Consider the following 13,156-nt stretch of genomic DNA (forward strand, 5'->3'; position numbering starts at 1 on the left):
GTGTCTGATTTCTGAAACAGTAGAGGACATACAAGACTAAACTATGGGAAAATGTAGTACATAGACATCAAGGAACTATATTTTTGTGTAAAATAGATCAGGAGGTTAGCACAGTATTCATCGATATGGAATATGTCAAAAGGGGACTATTCCACAAACAAGAAAAGATCCAGATGACTGAAAAGGAGTGCTTACCAAGGTTTTAAAATCCATTTGCCTCAATGGATTTTGTCTTGCTAAGCTTCAATTTGGAATATGTTGATTGTTCAAAGAAAACAATGTAGAAGAAATATGTACATCCTAGTTCCAAGCTATTAGCTGTTTTGTAGCTTGATTTCACTCCAGTGGTAAAGCTGCAATTCTTCTATGCAGGGTATGCTGGTCTATAGCTTTGGAATGGAGAAATTTGCATATCCTGAAATAAAGTCTAACAAAACTATAACAAAAGAAACAAAATATCTACAACAAAAATGGATACCAGTGAGAATTCTGCTAATGCACATAATGACCGATTTTAATGCTTGAAACTGCCTGTGTATAAATCAATTGGATAGACCCCAAGAGATGCATGCATTCAAGTTGCTATAAATGTGTAAACTCTATTGTGTGAAGTTACATTTGAAAAGGGGGTTCCAGCTTACCTGTTAAAAGCATGACCACATGGTGTGCAGAGTGAGTCATGCAGTCGGGAGCGCAGGTTCGAATCCTGGCTGTGCTAAGTTGACAGTCTTCCCTGGGGATTCCAGAGGGAGCATCACATTGGCTCTGTTGTTACAGCGGTTTAGGGTGGCAAAACCAGCAGGGACTTTTTCTCCCCATTGTGAAACAGTGGAATCTACTGACCAGGTGCATAGTGAGCTCAAGCTGACACCTGCATGACTGGCTTTTGTCCTCCAGAGAGCAGTAGCTTGATGACATCTGCTTTCAAGTTCCTGGGTGTAAAAAAGCAGTTGTGGGATGGGATGGCTAGTGTGTGCAAGAAGGGCTGCGATTTATAAACAACTGGGATTGCTTTTGGAAAAGAGATATTATAGGAAAGATGGACTGTACCTAAATAGGTCAGGGGCAAGCAGGCTAGCTGAAAACATTGGACACCACCTAGAAAGGTATTTAAACTAGGAACCGGGGAGGAGATGGAATCTAAAGAGGCATGTCAAATGCAGGTTAAAGTATCCTGCCATTCCCGCTACCCGCTGAGTAACACATATTACCCCTGCTCAATCACTTGCTCTTGATTGGACCAATTTACACCCAGGTTTATTTAATGTCAGGTCTCTGTCTAATCAGGCTCTGATAATGATTTTATTCAGGATTACAACATTGATGTTCTATTCTATTCTATTCTTTTTTCCAGAAAGCCTGCTCTACTGGGCGGGAAGGTTGACTTGCTGTTGTTTTCCGTAGTGAACTTAAAATCAAACAGGAAATTGTTGAAGGTTATTAATTTATTGAAGTTTTAACCTGGACATTGAACAGTCCATCACCTGTTCATATTGGTATTATTTACCACTCTCTGAGTCTCTGAGTCCTCATCAGTAGCTGAGCTGGTTAATACCTACAACACTAGATATATACTGTAGAGCCAATCAAAACCTGGAGAGTGTCTTTGAACTGTAGTTCAATGATACAACTCGTAAGATGAAATATGAGAGTCGTAAACTAGAATGGAGGTGGCGGGAATCTAAACTGCATGTTCATTACATCGCACGGAAGGGCCACCAGGTTAAATATAGGAAGACTCTTGCATTGGCTAGACCATCATATTATTCTAATTTAATTGAAACAAATAAAAATAATCCTAGATTTCTTTTTGCTACCCTAGATAAATGAATGAATCCTTACCCTAATAGTCCTACTCTTGACTTGGCTTCTCTCACAGCTGCAATGACTTTTTACATTTCTTTAAAAATAAAATACTAGACATCAGAAATGAGATTCCACAGACACCCATTAAGGAGGACTTTGGCAGAATTTTACCAACTACACCTATTAAGGCTACTTTTTCTTTGATTACTTTACAGGAAGTGACAGAGCTAGTTCAACATATGAGAGTTACTACAGGCTCTCTTGATCCTATTCCTACAAAACTATTAAAGATGTTCTTGGTGTTATTAATACCCACATTTTAAACATTATAAATGGTTTACTTTCCTCTGGTATAGTTTCCTCTGCTCTTAAGGTAGCTGTGGTAAAGCCTGTGCTTAAACACAATTTGGACCCTAAAGTCCTCAATAATTATCGGCCAATCTCCAACCTACCATTCTTAGATAAGGTTCTAGAGAGAGTTGTTGCAATTCAATTACAAACATTTCTAACTCTTAATGATGTATTCGAGAGGTTTCAGTCTGGTTTTCGTGATGCACATAGCACCGATACAGCCCTTGCCAGAGTTTTCCATCAGTATTAATTCTTCTTGATCTAAGTGCTGCCTTTGATAATGTAGACCAGGTGTCGTCAACCTCCATGTAACCGGGGGCCACTGTTGCGGCCCACAAAATGGCTTGTCGATTCCCACCAAAAGCAGCTATAACACACGAATGCAGGTTTAATCTATTCCCATTTAACATTACATGTAGTTATTAAATTGTACATTTTGCACCCAGCAAGGGAAAAAAAAAAACATTTCTGTAACAAATTAATACAAACAATTTATTTAATTTGGCCAACTTCACCTCTGTTGTTCCGCTGGCTCAGCACTTTGCATACAGTTACTGCATAAGCATTGATTAAGTACTTCCACGTGACGTTGGCTGTGTGCCTTGGAACTGTTGCCTAGCAACCATTGACAGTGTGAGAAAATCACTCCAGCAACAACACAGAAGCTGGCTGTGCAAGTGCCAAGGTGGCCGATCTAATTCATGTTTTTGTTTATTTTTTAAATGTAATACATTGTTAAAGAAACTCAGAGGGGGCCACCACCAAACCTCAAGTGGGCCGCCATTGGCCCGCGGTCCACCATTTGCCGACCCCTGCTGTAGACCATTCCATCCTATTGAATCGTCTTGAAAGCACAGTAGGATTGTCTGGCCTTGTCTTATCCTGGTTCAAATCTTATCTTTCTGATAGGTTTCAGTTTGTCTCTATTGGGGAGGTAAAATCTGTATTATCGGAAGTTGTCTGTGGTGTTCCACAGGGCTCCATTCTAGGTCCCTTGCTGTTTTCATTATATATGCTACCGTTGGGTGACATTATCACAGGCACGGAGTGAACTTCCATTGCTGTGCTGATGATTCCCAGCTGTATTTATTCCTAAAGACAGGAATTTCTTCTGCCTGGGTGTTATTAGCTACTTGCCTTACAGACATCAAGCATTGGATGTCATTGAATTTTCTAATGTTGAATTCAGATAAAACAGAACCAACTATAAGGAAATGTGGGACTACATGAGCTTGATCCTTGCAGTCTCTCATCAAAACTTAAACTAGAAATTAAGAGTTTGGGGGTCATCTTTGATCCTGATCTATCATTTGAGACTCATATTAGGGAAGTTACTAGTTACTTTACCATTTGAGAAATATAGCTTAGACTAATTATTTCCGTATCTGATGCCGACACAGCATAAAACATGTGGTATCCTACTTGCAGGTTGTTCAGAATACCGGCGCTAGAATTCTGATTAAAACCAGGAAAAGTGAACTTATTACCCCTGTTTAGGCCTTTTTACATTGGCTCCCTCTACAGTATAGAATTGATTTTAAGATTTTACTTTGAACTTACAAGGACCTGAATCGATTAGCACCTAATTATTTGCAGGAGTTACTGACCCCATATCTTCCAAACCACACTCTGAGATCACAGGATGCAGGACTGCTGGTTATTCCTAGGGGGTCAACAAAAGCAGCACGGGAGGGAGGGAGGGCTTTTTCTTGTAAAGCTCCTAAATTATGGAATCCTCTGCCTTCATTTGTCAGGGAAGCTGGGACTGTTACAGTTTTCAAGTCAAGACTAAAAACTTACTTTTATAAAATGGCTTTATTCTCTTAGTGGGTTGTAATATAACATGAAAATTGTTGCTTTTGTATTATGTGTATAATGTTATTTAAATGGTCTGATTGTGGCAGTTGTATTTGTGACATGCTATACAAATGTATTGTGGTTTGTTCTTTTTTTCTGCAATGTACAGTGCTTTGCGATACTTTTGTATAAAAAGCGCTATAGAAATGGAATAATTAAAAAATATCTAAATATAAAATATACACTGGGGGGCTGAATTGTAGCAGCTCGTATCCACGAGGCGCTCTTTTTTTCCGGGAGGGATTAATCACTTGCACACATTACTGAAATAATCCTATTTGTCGCTAGTTTAACAGATGAATTGTTCATTTGCATAAAAGCAAGTTCATGTTTTAAAATTCCAATTAAACTGAAAAAAAAAAACCAAAACAATTGATCAAATCCTACTGCCTTTGATCCAGTATTTATACATGCTATTGTTTCAAACTGACCAACACTGCCCTCCTTTACATTACCAGTATAATTCTCTTAAGAAACTGCAGCAGACAACAACATTACTGGCATGTTAATACAATGGATTTGGAACAAATAGTGGTACCCACACAACACACTGCTGTCAGAATTCAACTCTAAGACCCACATCTGTAGATGCATCTTGAGGGTCAGGGTGCTCATCCTCACAAAAACATGCTGCAGTATTTCTGAAGATTTGCTTGAGTAAACATCATGTACAATTCAAAGGGGATTACTACTGCAATGTAATTACTTGCTGAAACTGTTATGCTGTGTCTACTGGACATGTTCAGCAGATTTACTGCAGGCATTATAATCTTAAAAGGAGTTGATAATACAGAGAGCGGTGAGGGTATGGAATGGATATGCAGGGAGTGGATTACCACATGGATGGCTTATTAAACAATCCTTATAAATATTAATTTCCCATTGTTCAGTTTATTGCATTCATTAAAAATTCCTGGACGCACACATCTATATTAAAAAATCATACAACTGCCTGTCACCAAATCATTCTGTGTCCGTATAACTGTGGAGAGAAGTGTGTGTTGCGTGTGAGTTTGTTAGTGAGAGGACTGCGTGTCAGCCTGTACTGGGAAACATTTGGCTCTGCCCCCCCCCCCCCCCAACTGCAAGATTTTTCTCATGATTTCTCATTAGCTTTTTGATGCAGTTTCAAAACATTTCTCTGACAGCAGACAGCGCCTTTACAATTTCCCTGCTTTGTTTCCTCTGATAAGCAGTAACTCTGCATGATCGAATTTTCATCATTTCCTCTCTTTGGTTTGACAGAAACCGTCTTAAGTTGCCGCGGAAAGGCCAGGGGATGAGTGCGGCAGACATGTACAGATGGAAGCTGTCCTCACAGGAGCCCTGCAGCTCCACCTGTGCTATAGGTTTGTATCTTACACGGGTGGGTCTTCCAAAGAGTATTTATTTTTAACGTTTCAATGGCCAACGTATAGCAGTGATGTCACAATAGCAGTTTAATCCACAAAAGAAAGAAAAAGACTTAATTAAATCTATCATAATGAGGGAATGGTTACTGTAGGCTTTAAAAGGAGTAGACACAGTTAACCCCCACTAATACTTTAAGAGCAGAGCTGAAAACAGGACCAGATGACACAGCTGGAAATTAAATGGAGATAGACTTAGGACAGACGGTAGGAGACACTTCTTTACACAAAGAGTGGTGAGGGTGTGAAATGGATATTTTAAGATCTTACAATGCTGTGAGATCAATCAGTGCTTGATGAACTGAGCTGCCTCCTCTTGTTTGTAAATGTTCTGATATGCAGAAGAGCAGTTAGCTGTTAGTTAGTTGGTGATGAGAAACAAAGTTTTAAAATAACAAAATAATGTTAAAGTATTCAAACATTACAATAGAAAACACTTTTAGTAGACTCCGGGCAGCTCCTTGAGATGTTGTGTGTTTTGTTTGCGTTTCACAAACACAGAACAACTGCACAAGACAAGGGCTGCCAGTCAGTGACACACATAGACCATGGTGGTCTCTTTTTTAGGTAACACTGCATATGACTTGAACGTCACATTATGGCTTCCTATGACTTGCTAGTCCATGGTATGTGAAACATGACTCTTTCCCTCTGCTGGTAACAGGGGTGGCAGCTTCCTACGCCATGTGTGTCCGATATGATGGAACTGAGGTAGACGAGACATACTGTGATTCCCTGACCCGGCCAGAGCCTGTCCATGACTTCTGTATTGGGAGAGAATGCCAGCCCAGGTAAGAGGAGCTACACAGCCAGTGCAATCTAATAGAACACAAGAAAGATGTACTTTCTTCATATACTGTTTTATATGTATTTATTCAGTATCAATGATTTTGTACAAACAAAAGTAGAATAAATACCTACTTCATCTTCTATCTACTTCTTCTTTATAGCCCAATATATTTTGGGAAGAGCACAGGATTCAGTACTAAAAGTCTTTAATTCACATATTCTCTCGCCATAACATTTGCATGTTTGCACCCTCTGTCTCTCTTACAACTCTCACAAATAAATGTCCACCTTTTTGGTCTAAAATATGACACTTAATACCCCAGTGCATGGACTAATCATAATGGACAAATGCCCTGATGGACTGAAGTGCCAGTGACATATACCTGAAAAAGTCTAACCAATATGCATCTAAAAAAAATATTAGATTGAGTGAAAGTATATTAACCAGCAGTGAGAAAACAGCAAGTAATGTGACCCTGTAACTTATACACACCCACATTGGTTACCTGGATGTCTGCCTCCTAAAATAAACTGCAATCTCTATGATATAAATGCACTGGGCTTTAATGTATTTCTAACAAGCTTTATTCTATATCTGCCCATATAAGAGTTTGCCACTGTGAATTTGCACAGTATTTTGCCAGTTTTCCAATGCTTTGCCCATGGTTATACTTTGCATTTGCAGTTTATCATGGCTTACCATGTTTTGTTTTATTGACTTGGCTTTAGCATACCTCTCTGTGCTTTACAAGACTTACTAATGCTTGTCTATGCTTTCACTGAAGAGCCAGCCAATACCCAGGTCGGCACTTGCAGGGTAAAGGAGGATCGCGTGATGTTTTCGAGGCAGAACGTTCTAGTGCAAGATGACTGTTTTGCTTTTGATACAGAATGTTCTAGAGTGGAATGACTGTCTTACTTTTGATACAGAATGTTCTAGAGCAGAATGACTGTTTTGCTTTTGATACAGAATGTTCTAGAGCAGAATGACTGTTATTGTTTTTGCATTTTCAAAAGATTAAGGAAAGAATGTGTTGAAGGTTGCTATATTTGTGTGAGAGTGTAGAACTTTTCCTGTGCTTTGAGCAAAAGCAACTCCTTATATGGAGGACTTCGAGACTGTTCTATGATATTGATGTTGCTATGCTGAACATGTATAAGTTTTGTGCCACCTCGTACTAAGCTAAGAGAGAGTGTGTTTGTGTAACTACCTCTCTTCCCTTGCATGCATTGTAATAAAACTTCTTGAACTGCTACTGCTCTAAGTCAGTCATTTCATACAACAGGATATTTTCCCCCTACTACATTACTATGCTTTATTACACTTTGATATGCTTTGACTGTGGTAGACTTTTAGAAGGGAGTGCTTTACCACTACATTTGATGCTTTTACCATGCCATACCATACCACAATGGTCACCGATTGTCTTCTTAAAGTAAAGATCAAAAAATATTTTCCTAACTTCAACATCATTTACCCGCAGACCTGCCTTTGTCCCTGTTCCAGACCCTCTTGAATATGATGATGTTTGACTCACTGCCACCAAATGCCCTCTTGACTTAAAGGGCAACACATGACGTCTCACTGTCATGGTGTTAAACATTGCATATCATGACCTCTAGTGGTTAGATCTTGCAAGAACCTTTTTAAAGGTAGAATAAAGTGTACAAATTAAATAATTCACTCACTCTCTTTTAGCTTTTATTTCAATGGGGACCAAAAATTTTAATATTGGAGCCATTGGAAACAAGTCACCCAAAATCATCAAACACATTGGTTTAATTTCAGAAAAGCTGACTAGAGGAATAAGAGAGAGCCTGCAAAACATTAAGATACTAAGATACTAAGGTGGCTGGACAAAGTTCAGGGATTTATTGGATATCCTGGATCCATTTAATTTAATTAAGTACAGAGAAAATTAGAGGAAAAGTTGCTGCAGTGTTTTAATAGGTGCATCAAGTAAGTCATTGGAAAAAAAGGAGCTTTAACATCAATATAGGGAAAGATAAAATAAAAAGAAAGATATTAGACATGCAAACAGAACTACAGTATTTCAACAGACATCAAACTAAAAGTTCTTCAATACCACAACGGTAAAATAACAGTGAAGGAAGAAGTGAAGAGACAGCCAGGGAACCTGCTGTCTCTTCATTCATTACTGTTCACTACTGTTAATAAGGTATAGAAGATAATAAGGTAGTAACAGTAGTGAATGAATACTTTATACAGGGTTTCTCCAGGGAAGACGCCAATAACGCCCCCGGTTACAGACAGTGTGCATGTGCTCAGTGTCTTTGAAGAAGTTATGTGAGGAAGGATGCAAACAGAGCTTATGAAATCATATCTCTGGGTTTTCAAAAGGCCTTCCACAAAATGCCACATGAAAGACTAATCCTTAAGTTCATATTGATTGGAATCCAACGTGGTACAAGCATGTGGATTTCTAACTGGTTAGAACATAAGCAGAGAGTATGTATAAGTGGAGGAACTTGTAGCTGGGGCCATGTACTTACAGGAGTGCTGCAGGGCTCCATGCATGGATCCTTACTCTTTCTTATCTATACAAAATACCTAGACAAGGGGAAGACTAATAGCTTGGTACATTTGCAGATGTTTGAAACCGGGGGTGGGAATAGGAATATGAATAGGAATAGCAAAAGAATGTCAGAATTGTGCTTAAAAGGGCTTAATTAAATGCTGCATTTTGGTTCCATGCTAGCTTCAGTGTGTTGATGAAGGCCCCTGTGCTCCCTGTCTGTAGGTGGGAGGCAAGCAGTTGGAGCGAGTGTTCGCGGACTTGTGGAGACGGCTTTCAGTTTCGGATGGTGCGCTGCTGGAAGATGCTGTCTCCGGGCCTGGACAGCTCGGTGTACAGTGAGCTGTGTGAGCAGGCAGAGCTGGAGCGGCCCTCCGAGCGTCGAGCCTGCAAGAACCCGGCCTGCGGGCCCCAGTGGGAGGTGGCAGAGTGGTCTGAGGTGAGCCAGTAACACTCACCCAAGAAAATGCATTTAAAGCTTCATTAAATACCATCTCTATACATTTAACAAAATCATATATTTCATGACAGTATTTTTTATTTATATATAATATAAAATGTTTAAGCATTACTTAAACATTTATCTTACCTTAACATTTAATTCCATTTTCATGGACTTTTGTACAAAATTGACACACATTTCCTATTTTTAAAGTTATAATACGAATTCTTAAATACTTAGTTAATACTTAAAAAGTTAAAAACAAAACTATATATATATATATATATATATATATATATATATATATATATATATATATATATATATATATATATATATATATATAACAGGGTACAATCTCAACAGAGTTGACTGTAGTCAGGTTTATGGCCATTCTAGAGAATAGGCAGACATATTCATATATTCATATTTATAATGGCAGGTTTGTGCTCTATCTTAATGATTTTTGTTATGTTTAGTGCCCTGCGAAGTGTGGGGAGAGAGGCACTGTGACCCGGGAAGTCAGGTGCTCAGAGGATGAAGGGTCATGTGATGCGTCGAGTCGGCAGCCAGATGCCAAAAACTGCACGGGGCCGCCTTGCGACCGGCAGTGGACTGTCTCTGAGTGGGGACCGGTGAGCAAAGCTGGAGTTCGAGTGATAGCCCTGCAGCAGCACTGAGGTCTGAAGAATATCAGAGCTGGGCTTGTTTTAACATAAAACTGCTTCAGGGATATTTTGGTGCTTACAGAAAACACAAGGCAGAAAGCATACCTTCATACCCTGAGGCTTGTAGAGAAGCACCTTTTCCATATCACCTGCCTAAATGCACCTGCAGACTATAGAAAAGTGACCATGCTGCTAAGAGAGAGGGCTCTAGGTTTGTCTCCCCAACTGCTGTACAAAAATAAGCAAGGAGTCAAAACTCCCATTCTAAAATATTAAAATGTACAGGTATATGACTGATCTCTTCATCCAATAACATACATATCTGTACAGAGACAAATCGAGTCTGGCAAAGAGATTTCAGATTTCAGTTTTAAAAAATGTTATCTGGGCATGTGCAGCTTATTCAAATAAACAGCTCACAATTCGGAACACTGTATCAAAACGAATTGCTAACAGTGACAATATATATATATATATATATATATATATATATATATATATATATATATATATATATATATATATAATTAACTTCCATTTAATACAAACTCTCTGAAACAAGACATGATATCTGCTGTCTGTATCGCATCAATCTTAGTTCGAATACAGTCTATGCTCTCACAGCTCTGTTCCCCTGTTGTGTGTGTGTGTGTGTGGGTGTTTAGTGCTCAGGCTCCTGTGGCCAGGGGAAGATGATCCGTCATGTTTACTGTAAGACAGCAGATGGCAGGGTGGTGCCAGAGTCCCAGTGCAGTCTGGAGAACAAGCCTCTGGCAATCCATCCCTGCGGGGAGAAGGACTGCCCCGCAAACTGGCTGGCACAGGACTGGGAGAGGGTGAGTACTGAGAGCACGGAGAGCAGGAGACTACAAGAGAACACGCCTTACACTTTATTATAGGCCCCAGCTCCTTGATTCATAAAAAATCTATTTGAATGGATACATGAACTGAGGAGCATGATGCGGGATTGTATATAATGCTGCATGTCAATCAACAGCATTTAGAAGGAGCTACTGATGGTCAGGGTGGAAACGTGTATTCGTATTTCCCTTAGTGCAACACCACCTGTGGGCGTGGAGTGAAGAAGCGTGTTGTTCTGTGCATGGGGATTGCGAAGGGCAAAACCAAACACCACGGAGCAGAGGACTGCGATCTCACCAAAAAGCCTGCTGAGGAGAACACCTGCTTCGAGAGACCCTGCTTCAAGTGGTACACCACCCCCTGGTCTGAGGTGAGGAGACACGTGCACAACAGGGTCATTGATTCTCAAGTGGGGCAAATACAATACAATACTAATGTACTCTTACACAGCGCTCTCATGACAAGGCATCATACTTAAAACGAAAAGATCACATCTGGTTGTAATGAGTTCCAAATATGATAAATCAAACTCAAACAAATACATGTTTCAATGAATCTGAAAAGATTAAATTAAAGAGAAATGTTGGACATCCAACATTCAGAGAGTTTGGTATCATATGGATACTTGGATTTGTATAACCAAGTGTATTTCGGGGGCTGGGGCTCCTCCCTTGTGTCATCCCACTAAAATACCTATCAGTCACCCTATTTAAACTGTCGCCAGCTCCCTAGTTCTTGTCTTGCTTCTCAGTTTCCTCCATCCTCCCTTCCTCCTTCACTTTGCTGCATCACCTCTGCAACAGTCCCATCTGGGGGCAAGCGGTCACTTCCCAACCTGAGAGCCGACAACGTCATCTTATCCTCTGAGAGGAAGGTTCCTGCTGGTCAGAGGCAAAAACTTTAACTACATTTCATTTTCCATTTTGCTGCATAAATCTATCCATTTACACCAGTGCCAGTTTCCGCCTTTGGAGAGCAAAGCTTGCTCCCAACTTTCGAGCTAGTCATTGACTCACCTTATCGAGGAGGCTCTTGATAAGTTGCATAGATCGCAAGGCTCTCCATGCAGCCTCTCTGTTAAACGTTTCAGTAAGCCAGGGAGACCTTAGTTCATCCTCTATCCTTCCTTAGTTTCCCCTTGGGGGAAGTTCTTTGCTTCCCAGACTTGGAGCTCGATTGGTTCGGCCTCACCTTGGCGGGGGCGGTTCTCTGAATGGTCAAGGGGAAACCCCTATTCTGTTGCTAAAGTCACAAGCCCTTAGTCTTTATTCTAGTAGCCCCTTTACACAGGCCTCATGAAAAATATATAACCTAATTTAATTCTAATCAATAACAAGACTTTTGTTAAGTATAATAAGACAAGACACTGGTTTCCACATACGTCTGAAAGTAAGATAATACTAATTCGACCCCTGTAGTTGACACAAGTGTTTTAGCTTAGCCCAGCATTTTAATTACCTTTCATAGCTCCTCCCCCAAGAATGACATCAGGCCTTCAGCTCCATCTGCTGGGACCTAGTAGAAGAGAGTAATTCTCTTGTGTGCAGGGTGATTTATATTGTGAATCTCAGTAGTTCAGGAGAACCTCAATTATAAATAATCAAATTCACATATATAACCACCGATGGTTAGTTATGGTTTCTCACTGTTTATTTCTGCTCTACCCTCACAGAATTAGCATGTTTTTATTTACCTTCCTCTAAAATCACTAACTTGTTCTGCTTGAACTGTTTGTCTGAAGACTTGTTCTGCTTGAACTGTTTGTCTGAAGAATGATTCAATATATTTTGGAGCAGCCACAACATTGAAGTGCTGCCCCTGTTGCTCCTCCTCACGGCTGTTACACTCAGTTCTCTCAGTCCTTATAGTAGAGCACCACACCAGACTGTGTGCTGCCCCTGTTGATCTTCCTCATAGCTGCTACTTTCAGTTCTCTGGCCAATGGCAAACCCAGCAAACTAATTTAGCAACAATTTACCGCCACAAATATGCAAGTCCAACAAACCCCTCCAGCTGGCCCGGGGATTGCGCTGGAGGTCAGACTGGGGTCACTCAGTTCTACATGGGTCACTCCCCCAGGACTGCTACAGTACTTTAGAAATATAAGAGGTCCTGCCTATATTCCTAATGCTTTCCTGTAGTCTCAAGAATACTATATATAGTAATGGGACTGTTTGACTCCATTCACTCTCTGTACAGTGCACGAAGACCTGTGGAGCAGGAGTGCGATTGAGGGATGTCAAGTGTTACCAGGGCAGGGAGATAGTCAGAGGGTGCGACCCGCTCACAAAGCCTGTTGCCAAGCAAGCCTGTGACCTCCAGCCCTGTCCCACCAAACCACCAGGTAGGGACCAGAATCTCCCTTTAAATACATCAACACATTGTTTAAGGCATGCCTTAAAGGGAAATACATTTTCTGAATTTTTCATTTATTAT

At 40.2% G+C, this 13,156-nt stretch overlaps 1 protein-coding gene across 3 annotated transcripts in view; it reads left to right on the forward strand.

Moving 5' to 3' along the window:
* LOC121303584 (ADAMTS-like protein 2) overlaps window positions 1-13,156 on the forward strand; it is a 54,429-nt gene that overhangs the window by 37,854 nt on the left and 3,419 nt on the right. For all 3 annotated transcript variants that reach the window (XM_041234372.1, XM_041234371.1, XM_041234373.1), the window contains 7 exons: window positions 5,260-5,363; window positions 6,088-6,214; window positions 8,975-9,188; window positions 9,671-9,826; window positions 10,525-10,695; window positions 10,914-11,090; window positions 12,920-13,064. In XM_041234372.1, the coding sequence (XP_041090306.1) occupies window positions 5,260-5,363; window positions 6,088-6,214; window positions 8,975-9,188; window positions 9,671-9,826; window positions 10,525-10,695; window positions 10,914-11,090; window positions 12,920-13,064 (1,094 nt within the window). The remainder of the gene's footprint in view (window positions 1-5,259; window positions 5,364-6,087; window positions 6,215-8,974; window positions 9,189-9,670; window positions 9,827-10,524; window positions 10,696-10,913; window positions 11,091-12,919; window positions 13,065-13,156) is intronic.

The sequence above is a fragment of the Polyodon spathula genome, chromosome 33, assembly GCF_017654505.1.
Source record: "Polyodon spathula isolate WHYD16114869_AA chromosome 33, ASM1765450v1, whole genome shotgun sequence".
NCBI classification, from domain to species: Eukaryota; Metazoa; Chordata; class Actinopteri; order Acipenseriformes; family Polyodontidae; genus Polyodon; species Polyodon spathula.